A 23631-nucleotide genomic window follows, 5' to 3' on the forward strand; every position below is an offset into this window, starting at 1 on the left:
ACTAAGCTTGCCTTTTTGCATTTCCATTTATATTTTAAAATCAGTTGGTCAATTTCCACAAAAGTTTTACTTGAAACCAACATTTTATTGAGCTCTCTCTACTCCTCAGTAATCTATTCCAGCAGATTTTCTCTTTGACACAAACATCACAGACAGGGAGGTATGACCAGCATTCCACCCAACGCCCTCCATATAACCAATCCATGAGAGGAAGGCTCTTTCTCTGGGACAGGCCACCACAGAGCAGGCTGGGGTCAGGAGTAGAGCAGGTCCAGCCAGGTTTTATTGGGGCAGCTAACCAGGAACAACACCAGAGGTGTAATGAATTCATGTTTTTACAAAAAGACAAGTATGACACCTCAGTAGTGTCCTTCAGTAGTGACACTCAGAGTTCAAACATAAGAAGGGGATCAGAAAACAGTTAACAAATGCAACAAACCAAAGGCCCCCTTCAGGGTGGTGGTCAAGGACGAGGAGCTAGCCCTGCCCCCCAACCCTGTCCCAATGCACTGACCTGCTGTGTAGTCACTGCAGGAGGTGGAGCCCCAGCTGAGAGGTGGCACCAGCTCTAGCTCCACAGGTAGCACCAACTCCCACCATGATTGGGGGACACCCTGTTCCTGAGGATCAGGAAGTTCCAGTACCTTATGCTCTCCCTGGGTTTGGAGGCCATTGATAAAACTTCTAAAGGTACTCCTCAAGCCCTTCTGGCTTCAGGTGAAGGCCAAGGTGGGGAGCATGGCCATTATGGAGAGCTCAGCAATGGGGGATGGCATCAATCTTAATTCTGTCTAATCCATTTGAAGGCCAGTCACAGGGCCACATTGCTGGATGTCACTGTGAGAGGAGGACTTTCAATGGATGTTATCCTTGAGATTGGTCATTCTGAGACTTCTCCAGGGTCTAGGATATGCTCATACAGAAAAGCGCCCCCCAAAAAGAGGCACCCAGAGAGAGGTTCTGCTTGAGACATTTCTTTTCTTGCATTGGTGATGGTGGTGTTGATGGTGGCGGTGGGCAGAGCACTGGAGCCAGGAGGCCTGTTGTCTGCCTCAACTTGCATTTTATTGAAATTAAGTTGGATTTATAGCTTAGTTGGGGAGAGTTTATATTTTAACAATATTTAGACTTCAAGTGCATAAAAGGTGGATTCTGTACCTGACAGTCAGAGGCAGACGGTGCAGTTCCCGACACCCTAAACAGAGGAATTGGAATTTTAGTTTCATAACAAGGAAGTACCAGCAGTTCTTAAGCAAGGGGAAGAAAGAAAAAGAAGCTAAAATAATGTATGGAGTGTATTAGTGAAAATAGTGGATTGATGAAAATAAGAACAATATAATTTCTATACTAATATCTGAGTTAGAGAAAGGAATAGAGAGAATCAAACACCTGGGCGCAAATTTCAAGTCAATAATTTTTAAAAGTTTTTTTGAGATAAATTTACATACCTTAGGTCAATTTATTTGCAACCAGAATGCCCTGGGCCATGGGAATTAAGGGAATGGCAGTTACCTGTCAACTGCCTACATCTCAGCGGCTCTGATCGTCTCCTTGGACTGCAGGGACTCCCCTTTCCAGATTCACTGTCCACATCACACGTGTTAGGTTCCAGGGCTCCCCGAGCTGGGGTAACCTGTACCTACACTCGCTGCCGCCCACCTTCCTGCGGAGGTGGCAGCTGTCACCTCCCGGACGCTGTTGTCCCCGGGAGCTGTGGGTCAGCGACCCAAAGCCAAGATTCTGGGGGCTGTGGCCCGAGTGCGGCACCCTCTCCTGCTCCCCAATCCCCACCTTCATCTGGTGCTCAGAGGCCCCTGAGCCCCCACGGGACCCTCTACGCACAAGCCCCCTTCACCTTTCCCTTTGTTCTCTCATATCTTCCACCTGGTCTACCCAGGATCTGAGGCCACGTCCTGGGATGACGAAGCACCCGTGGCTCCCACCGTTTAGTGGAACTCAACCTCCCCCAAGGGGCGCTGCCCTAGGAGGAGCTTCTGCCATTGGCCCTGGGCAGTGGGTCTCCTCCTCCTTGGCGCCTCCCCCTCCTCCCTGGCACATCTTCCTCCCCGGACTCCCCGCAGACACGCCTCCCCCACCCAGGCTTCCTGGTTGATTTCCTTCCTCTCATGTGTGCTGGGTCACCAGCTGGCAGGGGTGCTGGGCTGGTGTCCCAGCCACCGGAGGCCCTGGGGTGGGTGTCTGGGGTCGTCCTCCAGCGCTGCAATCTGCTCTGTGATCAGAGCTGCAGAGTGTCCTTTGTTCCTGGGACCTGGGCCCCCGAGAGGTCTGTCTGGGTTCCTGCTGGTGTCCTCAGCTTTGTGTCTTTGGGAAGCCCTCACCCTCCCTGCTCTAATCCTCCTCTTGTCTAGCAGCATCTTTAAAGTAGCTAGGCTTTCTCTTTCATACCCAGGGATCTCTCTAGGAGCCTAGCTCTTCTGAAGAAATCCTCTGTTCCTTTGAACAGTTCACAGAGACATTCCACTTACAGAATTTATATTGAGATAAGCTTTCCCTTCTCCCTGGTCATCTTGTTGGGTGACTAATTACTATTTATAACTTTCCCACTGTTCCATAATCCTTAAACCTGACAGTCTCATCACTTATAAGATGTGTGTGTGTGTGTGTGTGTGTGTGTGTGTGTTCTCTTCGATGTCCCAGGGAAAGGAGCAAGCAACACCAAGTCAGGAGCCACTGAGATTAACTGATCCAGGGTCCGGAAGTCCCCACTGAAGTACATGGATTCTTGGGGAGGGGTCCAAATATGTAACTATGAGGTGGTATCCCTGATCACTTGGGTGCAATCACTAATTAGTTTTTCCTCTGTTTAGTAATGGAAGACCAATATTTCCCCCAGGAAAGTGAGAGAGAGGAGACACAAAAAATGCCCAGCACACAGCCAAGTTGTGAACAAGGAAATTATAACAGAATACAGTTTTCTGGCTCAAGAAGGGTGACTGTGGTACTGGAGAAGGAATCCAGAGGGGATGGGGAAGGTAGATGAGTGTGGCTTTGAATCGATTCCAAAATGGCATGACTCTGTTTGGAATCCAAGACCGCAAAAGGTGGCAAAGAGAGGATTTCTGCCCAGTAACCTGGAGAGTGGATAAGAACCTAACTGTGAATTATGAGTTTCCGGAGGTGACCTTCAGTGTGAAGTTGTGAAGGGCTAAGAGCTCATGGTCAACGTCAAAGAGAAGACCCTTGATGATGGTAGAAGGGACCGATCTCAATATGGGAGATGTCGTTCAAGAGCCCGGATATTCAAGGAGAAGTCCAGTCACATAGAGAGAGATAAGAGGAAGTGGTAGAAAGGTGGAGGGAAGCATGTGGGTATTTTGAGAGAGAGGGAAGGAGGGGAAATGAAAGGCAGAGAAGAAAGGGTTAAAAGATACAATAGAATGAACCATATTATTAATATCTCACTGGTTGACCGTTTACTCTGGCAGTTGTGGGTTTAACGCTCAGGCTACCGCCGGCAGTTTGCATTGCTTATGTGCCCATTTTGCAGATAAAGAAACTGAAATCTAGAGACCATGTGCATAGTTGGCCTGGGGTCAAATGAGCAGGTGTAGACTGCATTCTACTCTCAGAGGTGAACCTGGGCATTCTGAACCCAGTGTGTGTGTGTGTGTGTGTGTGTGTGTGTGTGTGTTTTAATTTTTTAAATGTTTTTATTTATTTTTGAGAGAGAGAGAGAGACAGAGTGTGAGTGGGGGAGGGGCAGAGAGAGAGGGAGACACAGAATTCGAAGCAGGCTCCAGGTCCGAGCTGTCAGCACAGAGCCCAATGCGGGGCTCGGACTCACAACCACGAGACCATGACCTGAACTGAAGTCAGATGCTTAACCAACTCAGCCATCTAGACACCCCTGTTTCTGTGTTTTAATGGGGGTAAAATTCACATAGTGTAAAATTAACTATTTTAAAGTGTACAGTTTAGTGACATTTGGTGAATTGATAATGTTGTGCAACTGTCACCTCCATCTAGTTCCAAAACACTTCAGTCACCTCCAAAGGCAACCCAATCTTATTCCTCATTCCTGTCTTTCCACTGTCAAGAGCCGTTGATATAACTAAAAGGTGTATCTTTTCATGTCTGTGTGTTGAATGGGGGAAATCAGAAAGACAGAAAGAAAGGGAACAGAGCCAGACATGGAAGATGGGAAGATGCAGAGGAAGAGAGCTGGGAAGGAAAATGGAGCGAGCAGGGACTGAGCAGAGAGTGTCGCAGGAGGGAAAAGTGAGACAAAAACACAAGGAGACAGAAGACAGCGGAATCCAGGATGCAGAAATATTTTCCTAGAATAGACCCAGCAGTGCCTGGGTGTTGGATTCTGGTGGAAAATTGAGGGAGGGAGGAAGGTAGTGAGGTCTGATGTGATGGAAAGAAGCAGAACAGGGCTTGCTTGGATTTTGAGTGGAGTCTTGGAGCAGGAAGAATATTTCTTCACAAGGAGCAGCTCACCTTTTTTTTCCAACCTCAGAGCTCAGTGTGGCCACAGTTTGTTCCCTGGCCACTGGCTCTGGGTTCTCCTTTCCTTTTCTCTCTCTTCAGTGCCTGGTGAATCTAAAGTTTTAGGAATGAAGAAGGAGAGGAGGTCAGAGAAAGTGTGTGGCTTGCTGGATGGTGAACAAGGTAACTATGATGGAATCCCATATTTTAAATAACCAGTTACCTGGACGGCTCATTATGTGGAGCGGGGAGTGGCCATACACTTGAGCCCAGCCTCTGGCCACTTTCTAAGGTGTGAGGGAGGCATGCATGCATGTGAGACCCGTGGAGGGCCTAGGGGATGAAATTTTTTTAATGTTTATTTTTTTTTATTTTGAGAGGTGGGGGAAGGGCAGAGAGAGAGAGAGAGAGAGAGAGAGAGAATCCCAAGTAGGCTCCAAACTCAGCACAGAGCCTGATGTGAGGCTAGATCTCATGACCGACCATGAGATCAAGACCTGAGTCGAGGGGCACCTGGGTGACTGAGTTGGTTAAACGTCAACTCTTGGTTTCAGTTCAGGTCATGATCTCACAGTTCATGAGTTCAAGTCCCACGTGAGGCTCTGTGCTCAGTGCAGAGCTTGCTTGGGATTCTCAACCTCTCCCTCTCTCTTTGCCCCTCCCCTGCTTTCATGTGTGTGCACACACACTCCCTCTCTCTCAAAATAAATACATAGACTCAAAAAAAAAAAAAAAAAAAGAAGACCTGAGCAGAAATCAAGAGTCAGATGCCTAACCCACTGAACCACCCAGGCACCCTGGGGTTGGGGGGGATGAAATTTAAAGAGAACCCTAGAGTAGGTGCCTCTTTAAACTTGTTGCCTTAGGCCTCGTGTTTGCTTCTCCTACAAGAGGCAAGAGGGAAAGGGGAACTAAAGTTCTCAGTGGAGAAAGGTGCGCTGTGTGGAGGAGAGTGTGGAAAGATAGATTGATAGGACCGTCCAACAGGAATTATAGGAGCAAGTGCGGTTTTACCAAAACGGACGTGAGATCCAAACTTCTCCCAGTTGGCAGAGGTGTGGCAGGGAAAGAACTTTATCCTACTTGTCAGAAGCTGTCACAGGAACTGGAAATAATGTATGTGATGGTCAGATGGACCAGTCAGTGAGATCGCTGTAGAAGACCCTAGAGGGAGAGGTGGGAAAGGGGCTCTGAGGTCTGGTCAAAGCCCAGTGAGAGACCTGGAGTGACGGAGGGACCCAACCTTTGAGATGAGGACAACACAGGACAAGGATTGGGAGTGTGGATGGTGAGCCTAAGAGTAAACAGAGGTGGAGGAGGGATGTGAGGCGCACAGCAGAGAGGAGATAAACTGACAATTCACACCAGACACAGGGACAAAGATTATATGGAGAGAGTAGGGGACAAAGTAAATGCCAAGGAAAGGGAAAGTAGGAGAGGGACGCAGAGAAGCCCTGAAGACCCAACGTTCAATGGGAGTGAATGAAACGTTGCTGGAGGTCAGTGAGGCAGGGAGAGAGGAGACACAATGGGACATCAGGGGGAGAAGCTTCTGCCACAGGGGGGCCATCCCTGTAACAGTGAGTTTTCAGAACCCTAAATGCTGGACACATGTTTTGGCAAACACTACATTACTGATGTATGGAAAATTCTACAGAAGTGGTTCTAAGAAGTATTATTAATGTAGACATGTATTAAACTCCCTTTGCAGAAAAGAACACAAGAATAAACACAAAATTCAGCCAAGATCATTTTCAATGAGCGAATGAGAAGAGCAGGTTAAGAGAAAAGAGGAAAAACAAAAAGGTAGAATTCAGGGTAAAAAGGAAAGCCCTTGAGAGATGGAGAGAGAAGGACACAGAGGTACGGACACACTTCTCAGGTGGACTGAGGAGAGAGGGGGACAAGGGGTCTATGAGGGAGACAGCTGAGGGGTCTTTATGGATCATTATATATCCCAGGGGCAGAGCTATCCAGATACAAAAATCTAGTACAGTCTTGTGTTGTGGGTCTGGTGGATATACAGAAGACAATTTCATCTTGTCACCCCAAAATTAACCAAGAGGGCCAGCCAGCAAGGACAGCATATGGCCAAGCACCTGAAATAATCAGTAAGGCTGGCTGAGGGAGTCTGATGTGGTGATGCTGTGTGTGTTGCAGCACAGTGTCAGAAGGTGGCCCAGGAAGGCAGGAGAGGGAGACCGGTGCACAGCAAAGGGGCTCTTGCCCAACAGACGAAAGTTGGGCGTGGAGTGGGGATGTACTGAAATGGGGGGGGGGGGTTCTACAGGGATGTGTAGAGCAAGATGGCAAGAAGAGATGAGGGGACAAAAGGCACATCAGGTCATAAGAGGCAGAAATGGAAAGCCCTGAAGAGAAAACACTCCGAGGCTGAGAAGAGGATAAGGAACCACGAGAAAGAGAGGCAGAGGCGGGGAAATGGGGAGAGACAGCTGGAAGGGGAAAAAAGAGTGAGTGGCCAGAAAATGGGGAGCAAGATGAGCAAAACTGGCTGCTTCGGCCACTTGTCCTTACACAGCGTCCGGTGAGAATGACTGGAGCACCATCAACTTATGGGCCACAGGATTCCTTGAGAAGATGGCACCATCTGGAGCAGGGACATTCCTGTCCGGAAGTTACCCAAGCAGCCGGATCTTTCCTGGTGTCCCCTTATTATGGGGTTTCCTGTTGGTTCCTTGGCCCCATGTTAAAACCGTAAGGGGTTTTGTTTCTTTGTGCAGTGATCAGCAGTGAATCCAGCGAGGAGGAAGAGCTCCCTAAGCTCTGAGCTCAGCACAGGGACGGGAACATGGGCCGGATGAGGAGGGCGAGGCTGGTGACTTGGGGCTGCAGACCATCAGACATCTGAATTCGGAGCTCCTGCTTCCCGATGTGCTGTACTTGAGCGCGCTCTACAGCCAGTGGTTCTGTCCACCCTGGAAACACATTCTCTGCATTTACCTCATGTGCCATTTTGGGAAACGTGAGAGACAAGGCCCTATTCATTGAGCATGTGTGCTCATATATAAATGTCAGAGTAGAAACAAACCAGCTTATCTCTGTTTGTTTTTTCTTTCACGCCATCATGCCTGTTGTGGTGTAACAAAAAATAGGTACTTGGTCTTTGTCCCCAGTTCCTGGCACAGAGCTCCCCAAACCCTTGGAATTTCTTGAGTGATAAGAATGTCTTTATGCTAATTAGAAGGTTAGAACTTTCAGCTCCACCCCTTGACCTCTGGGGAGAAAAGAGGTGGGCTGTTAAGTTCAATCACCAATGGCCAATGATTTAATCAATCACGCTTACATAATGAAACCTTGATTTTAAAAAAACCCTTGAACAGTGGGGTCAGGGGCCCCCGACTTGGTAAATACACTGATGCGCTGGGAGGGTTGGTTGCATGCTGGAGAGGGCATGGAAGCTCTGCACCCCCCCCCCCCCATCCCCATACTCTGCCCTATGCATCTCTTCCATTTGGTTGTTCTTGAGTTGTATTCTTTATAATAAAACTGTAATCATAAGCAGAGCACTTTCCTGAGTTCTTTGAGTCATTCTAGCAAATTATTAGACCTGGGGGGCATCATGGGAACCCCCAAATTTATAATTTGCAGGTGGAAACATGGGTAGCTTGGCCCCCATTTGTAGCTGGTGTCTGAAAGGGGGGCAGTCACATAAGACCGAGCCCTTCTGCTGTGTGGTCTGTGAAAACTCTGGGCAGTTAGTGTCAAAATGGAATTGAATTGTTCAACACCCAGTTGGTGGTGAAGAGCTGGAGAATTGACTGGTGTTGGAATGACCTAATTCCCATTGGAAAAGACACTGCACAGTTGGTGTCAGAAAAAAACCACACACACACAACTATTCCTACTCATGGCTTCAATTTAGGTACTGATTTCTGCCTTAACTAACCCCCATCATCTGTAGATCACGAAAAAGGTAAATAATTTTTGATTGCTTTGATACACATATTGTTATATGAAACTTGGAAATATCTAAAAAGCCCAACTAAGTCCTTCCGACAGGAGTTCTCCAGCATGCCATTAGCTTATACTCCAAAAATAATTTTGGAAATAATATCTCGTAATTCTGAAACATCAGTAAGGAGTAGGTGGAATAACTATTACCGTCCTTGTTTTATAGATGAGGCAACTCTAGCACATAAATGTTTAAGAACCTTTTCCAAAGTCAGATGGAGAGTTAAAGGCAGAGTCAGAACCGTTGTTCCGGATGCTCTGATTTCAATATAGCAGATGTGTTCCCTTTAGAAGGAAGAAAGGGGGAAAACCAATCAGACACATCTGCAAGTGTTCGTTGTTACAGGATTTATAACTTTTTAAACAATTTTTTTAACATTTATTTATTTTTGAGACAGAGAGCGACAGAGCATGAGCAGGGGAGGGTCAGAGAGAGAGGGAGACACAGAACGCGAAGCAGGCTCCAGGCTCTGAGCGGTCAGCCCAGACCCCGACGCGGGGCTCGAACTCACGGAGTGGGAGATCATGACCTGAGCCGAAGTCGGATGCTTAACCGACTGAGCCATCCAGGCGCCCCCAAGATTTATAACTTTTATCAAGCAGTTACTGTTTCTCTTCCATGGATTTTATGAACAAAATTAATTTGAAAATATACACCATGTGTAATAGCAAATAAGATAACTTAATGTCAAAATGCACATTTTTTTCCAACAAAAAGATTCATTTTAATTGTTTGCTATATTTTTCATAAGCAAAAACTAAGTTTATTTTTCTCACCGTCTGTTTTTAACAAATGTGTATTTTCTTGAACCCTAGAAGTCTATTTGTTACTCATGGAAACAGGTTCTGGGTTGGCGAGGGGGGCTGAGTAGGGCTGGGGGCAAGGAGGGAGGGGGCAGGGCTCTGATCCACACACTCATTCTGGGATCCATCTTCCGGTGTTGCCCTGGTCAAGAAATCGAGGCAGAGGAAATGTGTAGGGATTAGTTGGAAGGATAAGAAACAGAAAAGCGAGGTGTTAGGAAAGGCAGAGCGATATATAGCAAAACTGCCCAACTTGGGGGAATTTTCTCAGCTACTGGTGATGGCGACAGAAACAGTGTTAACCAAAACCAAGGGGGTCTGTTGAATTCAAAGAGCAGACTGGGGTTCCAAGAGTTTAATCATATTCCCTGGTCTTTCCTCATAGTTTTCTTAAGGAGTTTCTTTTTATGTTGGCTCCTTGCCTGCACACTGTGGATCTGATTGCTCTGTGCACACACAGCAGCCTCCTGGAGGGGAGGACTGCAGAGGAGACCAGGAGCCTCTAGGTCACCCCGTGGAATCATCAGCAGGAAATTCAAAGGGACTCTGGAGCATTAAGAAACAGAGAATTATATAGTTGGTAAAAAGGAATGTCCAAGTAAGATTGCTAAATTAGGTGTACAGCTGGTTAATTTCTATAGAGGAATAAATATCACCTTTGCAGTTAACTTCTCTACAAGCCCATAAAGCTATAGCAGTGTATTAATTTCTACAGTTTACCTCTAACCTTACCAGGCTATTAACTGTCTGAGCCTTTATAAGTTGTAAGTTGTTGAAAACATGAATACACACTTCTCTAAAGAAGACATCCAGATGGCCAACAGGCACATGAAAAGATGCTCAACGTCGCTCCTCATCAGGGAAATACAAATCAAAACCACACTCAGATATCACCTCACGCCAGTCAGAGTGGCTAAAACGAATGAATCAGGAGACTATAGATGCTGGAGAGGATGTGGAGAAATGGGAACCTTCTTGCACTCTTGGTGGGAATGCAAACTGGTGCAGCCACTCTGGAAAATAGTGTAGAGGTTCCTCAAAAAATTAAAAATAGACCTACCCTATGACCCAGCAATAGCACTGCTAGGAATTTACCCAAGGGATACAGGAGTGCTGATGCATAGGGGCACTTGTACCCCAATGTTTACAGCAGCACTTTCAACAATAGCCAAATTATGGAAAGAGCCTAAATGTCCATCAACTGATGAATGAATAAAGAAGTTGTGGTTTATATATACAATGGAATACTACTTGGCAATGAGAAAGAGTGAAATATGGCCTTTTGCAGCAACGTGGATGGAACTGGAGAGTGCTATGCTAAGTGAAATAAGTCATGCAGAGAAAGACAGATACCATATGTTTTCGCTCTTATATGGATCCTGAGAAACTTAACAGAAGACCATGAGGGAGGCGAAGAAAAAAAAAAAGAAAGGTTAGAGAGGGAGGGAGCCAAAGCACAAGAGACTCTTAAAAACTGAGAACAAACTGAGGGCTGATGGGGGGTGGGAGGGAGGGGATAGTGGGTGATGGGCATTGAGGAGGGCACCTGTTGGGATGAGCACTGGGTGTTATATGAAAACCAATTGGACAATAAATTTCGTATTAAAAAAATAAGTTGTAAGTTGTTAATCAAATTATTGTAATATTCTCTCAGAGTGGCAGACTGAGGTCAGTCAGGCAATTAAGAAAAATTATCCATACTTGGCAATAAGGCAATAAGGTGAAAGGCATGTCCTGATTTATAATTTACTATTAATTAGGGCCTGACTTTGTGAGGTTACATGTTAATTTACAGGGTTTTTGTCCGGTAGAGATGCATATTATTTGTTTGGTAGAAAAGATAATACCAAAGATTATGGGTTTATTGCCTTGTAGGACATTAACCAGTTTGGGGTCTCATTTAGGAAACTTGTTTCAGCCAGCATGCTATTACTGGCCAACTTTATAAACCTTTGTTCCTTGAATTCTATGTTGGGGGGGTCACACACACTGCAATTAATAAGGAAACTCATTCATTTATTTAGAGAATATCAGTGACAACGATTTGGAAACAAATGTTGGAAAAGAGAGCCAGGAAGCTTCTAGCTCACCATCAAAAATTGTGGGGCTCCTGGGTGGCTCAGTTGGTTAAGTGTCCGACTCTCAGTGTTGGCTCAGGTCCTGATCTCACGGTTCGTGGGTTCAAGCCCTGTGGGTTCAATAGCTCGGAGTCTGCATGGAACTCTCTCTCTCTCTCTCTTTCTCTCTCAAAATAAATAAGTAAACTTGAAAAAGGTATGTCAGGTAGGCACGCAAGTCTTGGGTTTGAGGATTTTAGGAATCTGAATTCAGAGCTACTTTTTCCTGATGCCTTTTACTCTAAGCACCAAACAGATGAAAATGAATCAATGATATTAAAACCCCATTCTCTGCATTTCTTTGTCCTACTACCTATGCAAAAACATAAGAAATCCTTATAAATTCATATTTAATAGTATGGCCGCTGTTGACTGAATAGATGCACTCATATTTTGATGCTATAGACACATGTTCATAAAACGAGAGCTTTGTGATTAGCTATTTCATGCCTATTAATACTGAAGTCTGGAATTTGTATGGTGTTTTCCACACCCATTCTCTTCTACCTTTTTATCTTCTGTGGAGCACAGAATGCTCAGTACTTCTCTCCTGGGTAATAATACTGTTATCATTTGGTCAGAAACCCCCAACAGCTCAGAAGTCCTGCTATCTAATTACTGTCAAAAAGAAAGGAGTCAAACAGCCACAGGCCAAGTCAAGTTTTAGATTTTGATGGAAGTCCTCCAGCAAGGTGTCCTGATCCAATCAGTTTAAGATTACCGGGGACAAACAAGCCTGGATTTCAACAGATTTATCGACTCCTTGCAACAAGAGAGAGGAACACACACCAGAGAACCATGGACATTGCCCCGAACAAAGATACAGAGAGTTATTATACGGTTTGGGAAAGGGTGGAGTTTAAGCGTAATTTGTTGGATGCAGTGATTTGATAGGTTCAAGCCAAGCCTGAGCTGTGTCAAGATCAGGTCCGGATTGTGAAGTGAACCCAGGGTCCTGTTGCTGGAAAACTACAAAGTTAGGAAAATGCGAAATGTTGTCTTTGGAAACCCTGTGTTGGAAGCTGTGCCCCTGGATTGGAATCAAGATTCCATTTCTATCAAAATAACTCAGGGACACGTGGGTGGCTCAGTCGGTTAAGTGGATGACTCTTGATTTCAGCTCAGGTCATGATCTCACTGTTCATGAGATCGAGCTCCAAGTCCGGCTCTGCATTGACAGCATGGATCCTTCTTGGTATTCTCTCTCACCCTCTCTCTCTGCCCTTACCCTGCTCATGCGCTCTCTCTCTCTCTCTCTCTCTCTCATGAATAAATAAATAAACATTTAAAAAAATAACTTAAACCTTCTGAGCAAGGGTGAAATGCTTTTTTTCTTTCTTGCTGATATCATTTCAAACAACAAGTTTCTGAGAGTGTGTGGATTTTGACAACAAAGTTCCTCAGTGAGTAAGAAAGCACTAGTCCTTCAAAGAAGGGTTGTTAGGACATTTTATAGCTGCAGCAAGTTCTTAGGAGAATGTTTCCCATTAAATTTGCAGCTGGCTTTCTCTGCATCTGTTATTGCAGTCTCATGAATGGCAGGGCAGGTTTTTGCTTCTCTGAACTAATTTCGACTTTCTCAATGCCCTTGAGTATGTGGTGGTTTACCAAAGGACTCTGCAAAAAAAAAAAAAAAAAGAAAAAAAGAAAAAAAAAAATCTCATTTTAACTTCACCATGATCAGGAAATGTAAGGCAGACCAAATGTTGATAGCCCTGTTTTATACATGAGGAAACCAAAGCACACACGTTTAAGGTTTTCCCTTCCTTCTTTTTCCACAATGCCAAATAGCAAATTAAGAGAACTAGAGGGGCATCTGGGTGGCTCATTCAGTTCAGCAGCCAACTCTTGATTTCGGGTGAGGTCGTGATCTCACGGTTTGTGAGCTCCAGCCCCGTGCCGGTCTCTATGCTGACAGTGTGGACCCTGCTTAGGATTCTCTCTCTCTCTCTCTCTCTCTCTCTCTCTCTCTCTTTCTCTCCCTCTCTCTCTCTGTCCCTCCACTGCTCTCTCTTAAAATAAATAAAAATAGAACTTAAAAAAATAAAAGAACACCTAGAATTACCACCTTTGATTTCTAGAACTCAGTCCCATAGCTGTTTATTTTCTTTAGAAAAATAGACAGAAATAATATTCAACATGTCTCAATTCTGACTGTGAGTTGTGTGAAATATCAAGATCTACCGCTCTTCAAGGTACAAGTTACTATTTTCTTCTCGTGCTTTATAAATCTCATGGGTATTGGAGACACTTTTTTACTCCTGACATACCTGTTAGAAGAGAAATGTGTGCAAATCAGATTCCTGGCGTGCAAAGGAATCTTCAACAAAATTTCCACAACACATTAAATCCAGTTGTCTGCGAGATCATTCAAAGGTAAGATAATAGGCGTTAAAGAGTCCAGATTAATCTTTTTTATTAAAGTGGGCCATCTGTTATATGAGATAGAATCTGAACATTTGTAATTGGTAAAAGAGAAGTTGTTTCTTGCTTGAGGGAACGAGCTCTGTGGTATTCTAGGCCATGAGTAGGAGGAGGGGTCTGGGGAGATTGGGTCTGGATTGGTGTTACCTCTGGTTTATAGATGAGAGGCAAAAGTGAGGGTCTCGACAATGCCAACACTCCCACACAATGCAGCTCTTATTGGTTTTGTAAAGGGAATGTCCCCCGGGCTCATCTGGGTCACAAGCCATATGGCATGTCTTCAGGTCTCATTGATACACCCACGTGAACATTCCTACCTCTCTGAGCCTTCTGACCCCTTCTTCGGTACTAGGCTAAGGCATTTGGTGCATCTCTCCACTTCATTTGCTAAATGCCATCCTTTTGTCCAAGCTTCAAAGAGCTGGTTCAGTCATAGACATGACCAGGTCCACGTGCCTGTGCCAGGCCCTTACGCCCTGATCAGAGGAGAGGGCTTCCGTGTCAATGAAGTCTCCATTATCCAATTTTTTTTAAGTTTATTTATTTATTTATTTTGACACAGAGACAGAGAGAGGGAGACGGGCAGAGAGGGAGGGAGAGAGAATCCCAAGTAAGCTCCTCGCTGATTTCATGGATCTCACAAACCGTGAGATCATGCATGACCTGAGCTGAAATCAAGAGTTAGGATGCTTAACCCACTGAGCCACCCAGGCGCCCCTCCATTATCCAGTCTTATGTTCTACCCTTCCTGGTCGTACACCCTAAACACCCACTGCTACAAGTGCTTTTCTCTCTTGTCTCCAATACATGTCAGCCAGCTCTTTCTGGGTCATGCTATGGCAATAAACAACCCTCGAGTTTTAGTGGTGTAGACAACAAAGTTTCCTTCTTGCTAACTCAAAGTCACAGTGGATCGGGGAGCCCTCCTGGGGTGGGGTCAAGTACCAGGTGGGGTCAATCTCTAGGCTCTCTCATCTCAAAACAAGGCCTCCATAATCAACGTGGCAGGAGAGGGTACACAGGGAATTCTTAGTGCCTTTCTGTGAATTAGCTTGCAAATGATGTGATCATAATACATTGGTTGGTGTTTTAGTCATTTAGACGTGCCTAATGCAAGGAGCTGGAAAACTTAGGGGGATGTATATGATATTTGGACAATACTACTGTTTCTGCCACAAAATAAAAATGGGAGGTTGAAAAGAACCAATCCTAGATAATAGTGAAAGAATGAATCCACATTACTGATCCCCGCAGTTCAACAAAGCAAACAAAAAAGAGTTAGCATTTAAAAGGTAAATCCAGTGGCGCCTGGGTGGCTCAGTTGGTTAAATGTCCAACTTCAACTCAGGTCATGATCTCACAGTTCATAAGTTCAAGCCCCGTTTTGGGCTCTCTGCTGGCTCTCTGTTGTTGGCACAGAGGCTGCTTCGGATCATCTCTCCCCCTCTCTCTCCTCCCTTCCCCTGCTTGTTCTCTCTCTGTCTCTCTCAATAAATAAATAAACTTAAAAAATATTTTAAAAAATAAATAAAAGGTAAATCTAAATGAAAAATAGAACTTTATCAGGAGGCAAAGGACTAAAAATAGAATATGTTAAGGAGAGATCTTCAAGAATAAAATGCTTTGCTTGGTCAGTGATGGAGTTTATTGAATTTTTCTAGCTAACTGTAGCCCCAGAAAGTTTATTTTCTGGCAGGACCCCTGAACTTTTTACCTGTGTAGGAGACCATTCTCCTTTCAGTCATAACATCAGGAAAGGGAGACAGAGCTTCAGTCACATTTGTTTCTGAATCACCCCTAAACACTCTCATCACTTGCATTAAGAAACTTCTCCCACTAGGTGTACCGGGAGATTAAAACCACATTTACTGCCTGAACCTCTTCAATCAGGCCATCGTGACGTTTCAGGCCCCAGAATTAGCTGAGGGTCCATATTCAATAATCTTTTAAGGACATGAGAATTTTCTCTCTTTTTTTTTTTTTTTCAGAGCATCGTTACCTTGGAAAATAGACAAAGGTCTCTTTGGGAAGGGCTATCAATTTTGGCTTTTATGGCCTCCATTTGTCTGAGTATCTATCAACTAGCTAAGTAGACAACTAGAAATGCCTCCTTTTGCTTGAATTAACATTCTGAATACAGAATCCCTACTGTGTGTAGCCACAGTGGTATATTCATGTGTCTCTGACATGATTTTAAACAGCTCCCATACGTAAATTAATTTCATCTTCAAAATGACCCATTCCAACAACAAAATTTCATGATTGAATGAAGTGGTGTGTTGGAGAGTCACCTTTGGAACGAGCTGGAGGCAATCATTCCCGAGTGGAAGTATTTCCCTGAAGGGCGTAGTGCGTGCTCTGAACCAGCTACCAATCTGGGGTACTCCTTGTCAGGTGCTCTAGCCAGAAGATGCTAGATCCGGGAACCTGTCCAGCAAGGCTGACTGATCTGGCTGGTAAGGAAACAATGCACTTTTTTTAGATTCAGACAGTTTATGACTTATGTAGACAGCAAAAGCAGGAAGAACAAAGGCACCAGCTCCCCATGTCCTTTGTCTCGTGGGGTGGCACCAAACAAAAGGGGACGTGGCCTTTGCAGCAGCCTGAGATGCGGCACACGCTCAGGTCACAGTGGAGCAGTTACAGGGCCCAGCAGCCAGAGTCTAAAACAAGAGGCAGAGGCCTCACACCTCACTGGAATTTACAGCCTGAGGAGAGAGCGTGTCGTGATAACCTCTGCAAGATAAGGCGGTGAATGGGACATGTCACCAGCCTCCTATGCTCTCGTGTTCTGGAATGATCGCAGGGCCGTCTGCCAAGACTCGGATCGAATCAGTGGCAGTTAAACTCTGCCTATGTGGTTTATGTGGAGACGTGCAAGGTCACGAGAGTGCCACGGCAGAGCCATTCATCGACAGAACCAAGAACTGTCGGAGATTTCAGGGCCCGAGTGAGGAATGCTTCCATCAGCTGAACCAATTATGATCCGTGAATTGAAAATTGGCTACTCTGCTTCCTGATGCCACTGGGTATGAGGCAAAGAAGGATGCTATCCAGTATTCAGTAAGGTAATCGGTGACCACAGTATATAAATTACAGTAGCTTTCTATTAGGGATCAATATTTGGTAATAAAATATATTGGGGGAAAAGTTCACTTTCACAATAACATGAAAAAATATTAACTACCTGAGAGTGTAAAAAAAAAAAAAAAAAAAAAAGGAAAGAAAGAAACAGATAAGTCCTGTGTGGAGAGGAGAAAAGAGGTGAAAAACTTTACTTAAGGACCTATTAAAAGATTCCAATAAATGGAAGCACACAAGATGAGCCTTTGTGGAAAGACCCAACGTTTTCTATTGTAAATTTCGCTCCAAATAATTCAATAAGATAACTTGACAGGATAATTTTAGATTTTATTTAGAAAAATAAATGAGTGGAAATGGCCACAAAAAATATGTTTGGAAAAGTTTTTTGCACAGCAACAGGCAAAATGTTCACATTTTGACCACAGCGCTTTATCATGTAGTTGCTAACGATGGAAGGGGGGGGGATGGGCTACTTTATAAAAGAGGGGGCTCCAACTGAGAACTGTTCTCGCTTCTTTCCTTAATTGCAAAGGTGTTTCTGAAATTATTCTGAAATACGTCCTCTACTTGACTTCCCAGTCTGATGAATTTCTGGTTGTTCTGGAAAAGCAAAGACAAAAACAAGAGTAACCATTGCTGCTGAGTTTGGTTCTCATTGTCTCATACAATCCAGGCTTCATTTTAGACGATCCCACGTGTTAAGTGAGAATTAATACAGTTAAGACTAGCTTATGTTCCCTGATAACTTGATCATTTCTCTCAGAGATCATCTCTTCTCAGAGATGCAAAAAATTGTACTGTATTATAGTCTAATTCTTCATCAGAAACGTATAGATTCATTTTTTTCCCAAAAATTCTAGTTGTTCGATTTTCTCACATAGCACCTATGCCTTGCATGACCACGGTGGTACGGAAATGTTGAAGGCAGATTCATGATGTCCCCTTTCCTCCTTCACCCCTTGAGATATTCCTTGTTTATTACTTTTTTGATACAGCCCTAAAAAATTCATATATAAAGAAATCCAGGATTTTGAAATTTGAGAAATGTGATTGGGTATCTTCCTTTAGAGAAAAGAGACACTAGTTGCCTTTTACAACACACTTCTAGCAAGGGAGTGATCTGGGAGGCCTGGCGCCTGTAGGGATGCCCTTCCTGGCACCATGGCCTTGAGGGATCTGTCTGGAAGCAGCCTCCCATGCTCTGCGTCCGGACTGCAGCCCTGGGAACCAATGGAAATAGGCATTTGCCCGGGTGTGAGGGGGAGGCCGCTGCCCGCACATCCCAGAGAGGCCGGATACCAGCAGGCAGGTGCACAGTGGCAAGAGCAAACTGTGCACGGGCAGAGTCTGTGCCTCGGCACCCGGTCTCCCTCCACTGGCTCCCTTAGTTAGGCCGAGTAAGCGTAGGAACCCGGGACAAAGGTGGAGACTCCTGGGACACGAACATAGCTACCCAGGTCCAGGAAAACATGCGTTTCCATTTCTTCTGGAAGCAGGTCATCAGTCTGCCGCTCTCTGTGGGCAAAAACTGAGTATCTACAAGTGAGTAAACTATGAGGTCCCAAGGTCATGTTTGCAAAGACACCTTATGGCTTGCTATAATTTTCCCCACCTTAGACCACGGGGCTTTTAGAATACTTCCAGAATTTGTACTTGTGTGGGCTGGCCACACAATAAGGGAAACTGCAACATTTCCCTGATATAAGACCATGAAAGGCAGAGTGGCTTTAAGACAGAAAGAGGGACGCCCTGGGAGCCGCTCACCTTGTAAAATGCCCTGTGGTTCTGAAAGATGAGGCTCATGTCCCGCACGAACCCCTCCACTCGGATGTACAGTTTCATATTCAGCTTTTTCTTGATTTTGCTTAGCCACATGGGCTTTTTCAGGCCATGAGATGCCTCTCGACCCTGTTGGTCAAAGTGCCAAAGGACAGGCTATTAGCACTGTTCCCAGTCTACCCGCTGTTACAGATGGACGGCTTGTGCCCTCCCCACCTCCCCCTCACCCCCCTCATTCCTGGGTTGAAATCCTGTAACCCCCACTGTGATGGCGTCAGGAGGTGAGGATTTGGGAGATGATTAGATTGTGAGGGTGGGCTTCATGAAGGGGATTAGTGCCTTTATAAAAAGACCCCAGACAGCTCTCTTCCTCTCTTTCCACCTTGTGAGGACACAAAGAGAAGTTGGGAGTCTGTAAGATCACACTGGCACCCTGATCTTGGACTTCCAGCTGAGAAATGAATGAAAATAAAAATGTGAAAGCTAAACATCTGCTGTTTAAGCCACCCTGTGTGTGGTACCTTGTGACAGCGGCCTAAGTGGCCAAGGGCTGAGTAACCTGACCCAGATATCCATCAATAAGACGAAAGATAACGCTGGTACCCACTGGATTCATCTCACAAATTTGAGAATGCCAGTTTGGGGCTTTGTTGCCGTTACTTACATAATGCGGTTTTGAGGCAAAAAAGGAGCTTTTTGAACAGGAGTAGACCTTCAAAAGGACAAACTCACATTTCTGCAAAAGATAGAGGAGATTTTAAGTAAAAAGCAGCTTAGAGAGAATGAGGTGTACATATGCTCGGACAGAATGCACAGCTCCCAGACCTGTGGTCTGTGAAACAAACATGGAATGGGAATTTTCTTTGGAATACAAACTTTAGTGTTAGGTCATGTGATCAAAGCACAGCAAGGAACAGCAGTTCACCCTTGGGCACCATCCCTCCAGCCCCTGCAAGACTGTGTTGCTTCTCTCAAGTCAACAGCAAGGAGGAGACTTCAGGTTTACATTTCAACTCACCAACTGCTCCTCAGGCAGCATCCGCCTCTTCAGTACCTCTGACTCCTGGTGACATACCTGGCTTTGTGGGTACCTTTCCATAATAGCTTTTACCCTGCAGATGATGCAACTCCATGGGTTCCTGGAAGGTTGGGCATAAGGTCAGCAAAGGTAGGTGCTCTGTGAATCAGCCACTGTTTCTATAGCTGCTGAAGCCCTCTGTTCAGGAATGACTGGTGGTTTCCACCTTTTATCCAGCTTCTCTTTTGGACACTCCTTTGCACGAGAGCCCCATTTGGGCACCCTTGCCAGGCACCCCTCCCACTAATTGTGGTACCAGGACCGACCGTTTGTTGAGTGAGATGCCGTGGTGGGTGATGGTCTTTCACCTCAAAACTAAGAGTTCTCATCTGAGCCACTGTGGGCTCAGTAATGAGCCCTGTGAGGATTGGAAATTGGTACCTTCAGCGCTGGAGTCTTGGGCTTCAGTAAGCCATCAGACCGTAGTAAAAATCAGGAAACCAGCTCTTGTTTCTCAACGTTGCTGAATTAGCACAAGACCACAGAGCTATAGGCATCCTCTCGTCTGGCATTGCCATATCTGTGCCTAGAATCTGCGCTGCAGAAATTTCTTGGAAAGGAAATCTATGAACAGAGTAGTGCCAGACATCTGCCATATTCCTCTAGATTCATTCTCCATTCTTCTCTGCCAGGCGACCTGTGCTGAAGAGCTCTCGATAATCAAGTGGATACAGTGATCCTTCTTAGACATGCCATTTGCCTCTGTCCCTGGCTACCCCAGTGCTTGCTTGAGGGGCCCACTATCAAATATCCATGGTGTGAGGTTGGGCACTATACATGGGCTCAACAGTAAAGCAGACCTGTCTTCTGCCTCTGCAGATTGCCCAACTACAGAGCTTTATGCCGAATCTCTGAGATGACACCATTCCCTGGGAACTACCTGGAAGAAGGTAGATTACATTAGACTCTCCCATTATGAAGGGACAATGCTCTGTCTTCATAGGGACAGACACAATCCTGGTTGAAATCATCCATCCTCCTTGGCCATAGCAATTCTGCTCACACTACCACTTTCAGAATGCCTTATTAGTCTCCGTGTTATCCAACATACCATCAGCTCTGACCAAAGATACATTTGCTTGGATTTTAGAGCAAAGGAATACAGTATAAATGGCCTTCTGAAGGCTCACCACAACCCCAGATTTGTCAACTTTTTAATGTTCCCATCACAGGTACGTTCTTTAAACCAACAGCTAATGTATGGTGTCGTCACCCCCATCAAAGTTCATGGGTCTGGGACCTGGTGGGGGGGAGTGGGGGTAACATCTCTTTCTATTACACTGAATAACCACTTGAAGAGTTTTTGCTTCCCATTAATCTGCTGCTTCTGGCAGTAGTAAACAGCTCTGGACCATATTTCTGGATCCTGATACTTTAAGACTCTGGTCCCTCTGCACCAAGACACATACGACCAGAGTCAAACTTTGCAGGATGAATGCGCATGGTGGCAGGAGCTGTGCCACAAGAAGGAAGGGCAAGAGGGGGCCAGGTCTCACCAACCTTTTAGCATCTACAGGGTGGATGTGGCATGTCTCATGAAAGGACCTTGAACAAGTATCACAGCAGAACAGCATCCCGCGGCCGCCGCACACCTCACACTCATTTGAGTTTTCCGGCTGGAAGGGGAGATAATGCAGACATCACTGCGACTAGTAAGTCCCCAGAAGGTCAACACATGGGGCTTTAGAACACATGGCCTTTGCCTGTACCAAGGTGACACAAATTTCTGTCCTCAAAATATTAAGGAACAACACTGAGTGAGAATTTCAAAAGAAGACATTCTGGTCTGCAGTGAAGTTTGGGAGGAGGTGGTTATTAGACCATCACAGTTTTCTTTATGAAGGCAGAGATTCTGATACAGACTAGCAACGACAACAACAAATGAGGGATTAAAGGTAACCTGAGAAATTTATTAACAAATAAATGTAATACGGTGAATATAATACAGTGTCTTATCTAGTTGTCTACATTACATCATCTACATTGACTCATTGAAGAGTGATTTATCTAGAGTTTAATGTAATGGATTAAACTTATGACATAACACTGCATCCCATTTTCTTGGCCATAAGTTTCCCATGATTTGAAGGACCTGAGAAGGAGTTCCTGCACTACGGCCTCTATGCCTGGAGGGTCCTTGGGCCTGTGGCAGTACCTCTGGGTTGGAAAGACATGGGCACAGATGACCAGAAGGATGCCAGAGCTCTTTGGTTTTGGGAGCCTGGGGGAAGACACCCATGACTCAGCTCGGCATGTAAGGTGCGGAGGTGCTACCTCCAAATGGCCAGGGAGGGTCCTACCAGCAACTGCCACTGTTGAAGCCCAAGGCCTTACCCTCATTTTCTGAGCACATAGAAGATTTGGTGTTTTTGTATATAAGGAAGATGGAGGGGTCCACAAAATTGGCTGATGCTGGATTTTTCACCTCAATCTGTGGGACCTTTAGCCAGATTTAATTTCATTTAGTGAAGTTAAACATTTGATAGTGTTTGTATCTAAGTATTATGGAGTAACAAACATGTTAAGAACAATAGAATTAATAGACCAAAATAATAATTGGTCAAGGAATGAGCCCATTGATGGGCAAAAGAAATCACACTTTTTTCCTCCTGTGTTGCGCGCGCGCGCGTGTGTGTGTGTGTGTGTGTGTGTATGATAATCTATGTGGCAATAACGCGTGAATCCCTACATACTATAATTTCTATGTAAGAAGGTGGTGTGTCTGTGCTGGAGAAATGCCCAGAGGATGAACACCTGAATACTCTCCTGGGACCACCTGGGAAGCAAGAGAACCAGTTGAGGAAAGCCGCATGGTGGGGGAACATTTCATCCAATGGGTGGCAGTTCTACACCTAGATGAAAATATCCTGTCTACACTGTGGACTGGAAGAAGGATTTATGTCCTCATGTGACAATCTAGGTACAAAATAGTGCACAGACTTGGGGACTGGCCAACCCAGTGATATGGTTGGGTCTCTTGATGGTGATGAGGAAGGGGAGCAGTGACAGGGGGCACCATTTCACCTCTTCCTTCTAGAAACACTCTTCATACTTTGTTCCAGGATATTCCACTCTCTTGGATTTTTTCCCTAACCCTCTGTCTCTTTTTGTTCAGGTTCTTCACTTGGAATGATGGGAAATCTTTGGGGCTCTGTCCTGTGTCCCCTGTTCATTCCACTCTGCTGGATGACCACAACTGCTCCCATGACCACGCCTTCCACATCTATCCCCAGACTTTAAAGCGGTATCTCTAGTTACCTTTTGAGTCCTCAAACATCCAAACTCAACTTTCCGTCACTTCCGGGTAGATGTTTTTCATCATGTCTGAACCCATCCCAACCCCAACCACATTCCTTGTCTTGGATCTGCTCCTCTTCGGTTGTCCCTCATCTCACCAAGCACTCCAGCATCCACCCAGAAACCTGGAAGTGAACATACATCCCTCCCTTTTCACATCCCAGATATCCAACCCATCACTGGTCCTGCTGATCTTATTTGTCAAATATCCCATCTTCTTCTTGGTGCCTCTGTGAGGTCTACAGCCACAAGGATGCAGAGCCCTTACTTACAATGCTGCCTTATTAGCCAAAGCACAGTGGTCTGGTTTTTGGGTTCCAGATCATAATAGTCAGAATATTATCCCTGTGCCCAATAAGCTGATGTAAATTGGGATATGTCTCAATTTGTAAATTCTTTTCGTCTGTAAATTCAATATAAGAAGGACACAAAAGTCACACATAAGAGGAAATTCTAGGCTCTTGTATCTAGCCCATGTCTTCCCTTTATTGAAAGGGAAAACTTAAGGAATAGCCTGTCAGGGACATACCTGGGCACATCCCCACATGGGCCTGAGGTGGTCCTGGTATGGGGCCATGTAACCATTTTTCTTTTTTGTCATAACAGATGACACTTGTGGATGCT

At 45.2% G+C, this 23631-nt stretch overlaps 1 protein-coding gene and 1 long non-coding RNA gene across 7 annotated transcripts in view; one reads left to right on the plus strand and one right to left on the minus strand.

The window, feature by feature from the left end:
- The window catches only part of LOC132672244 (uncharacterized), a 28402-nt gene extending 20530 nt beyond the window's left edge, over positions 1-7872 (plus strand). The window contains exons 2-3 of the long non-coding RNA XR_009607437.3: positions 4555-4635; positions 7194-7872. This is a non-coding gene — a long non-coding RNA (uncharacterized LOC132672244). The remainder of the gene's footprint in view (positions 1-4554; positions 4636-7193) is intronic.
- A 9287-nt stretch (positions 7873-17159) lies between these two features.
- Positions 17160-23631, minus strand: part of SP100 (SP100 nuclear antigen) — a 99678-nt gene continuing 93206 nt past the window's right edge. For all 6 annotated transcript variants that reach the window (XM_060624063.3, XM_060624062.3, XM_060624059.3 and 3 more), the window contains 5 exons: positions 21211-21326; positions 19651-19771; positions 19297-19368; positions 18618-18761; positions 17160-17453 (listed from right to left, as the gene is read on the minus strand). In XM_060624063.3, coding sequence (XP_060480046.2) covers positions 17328-17453; positions 18618-18761; positions 19297-19368; positions 19651-19771; positions 21211-21326 — 579 coding nt within the window. In that variant the 3' untranslated portion in view covers positions 17160-17327. The remainder of the gene's footprint in view (positions 17454-18617; positions 18762-19296; positions 19369-19650; positions 19772-21210; positions 21327-23631) is intronic.

Source organism: Panthera onca, chromosome C1 (assembly GCF_046562875.1).
Source record: "Panthera onca isolate mPanOnc1 chromosome C1, mPanOnc1 haplotype 2, whole genome shotgun sequence".
NCBI lineage: Eukaryota > Metazoa > Chordata > Mammalia > Carnivora > Felidae > Panthera > Panthera onca.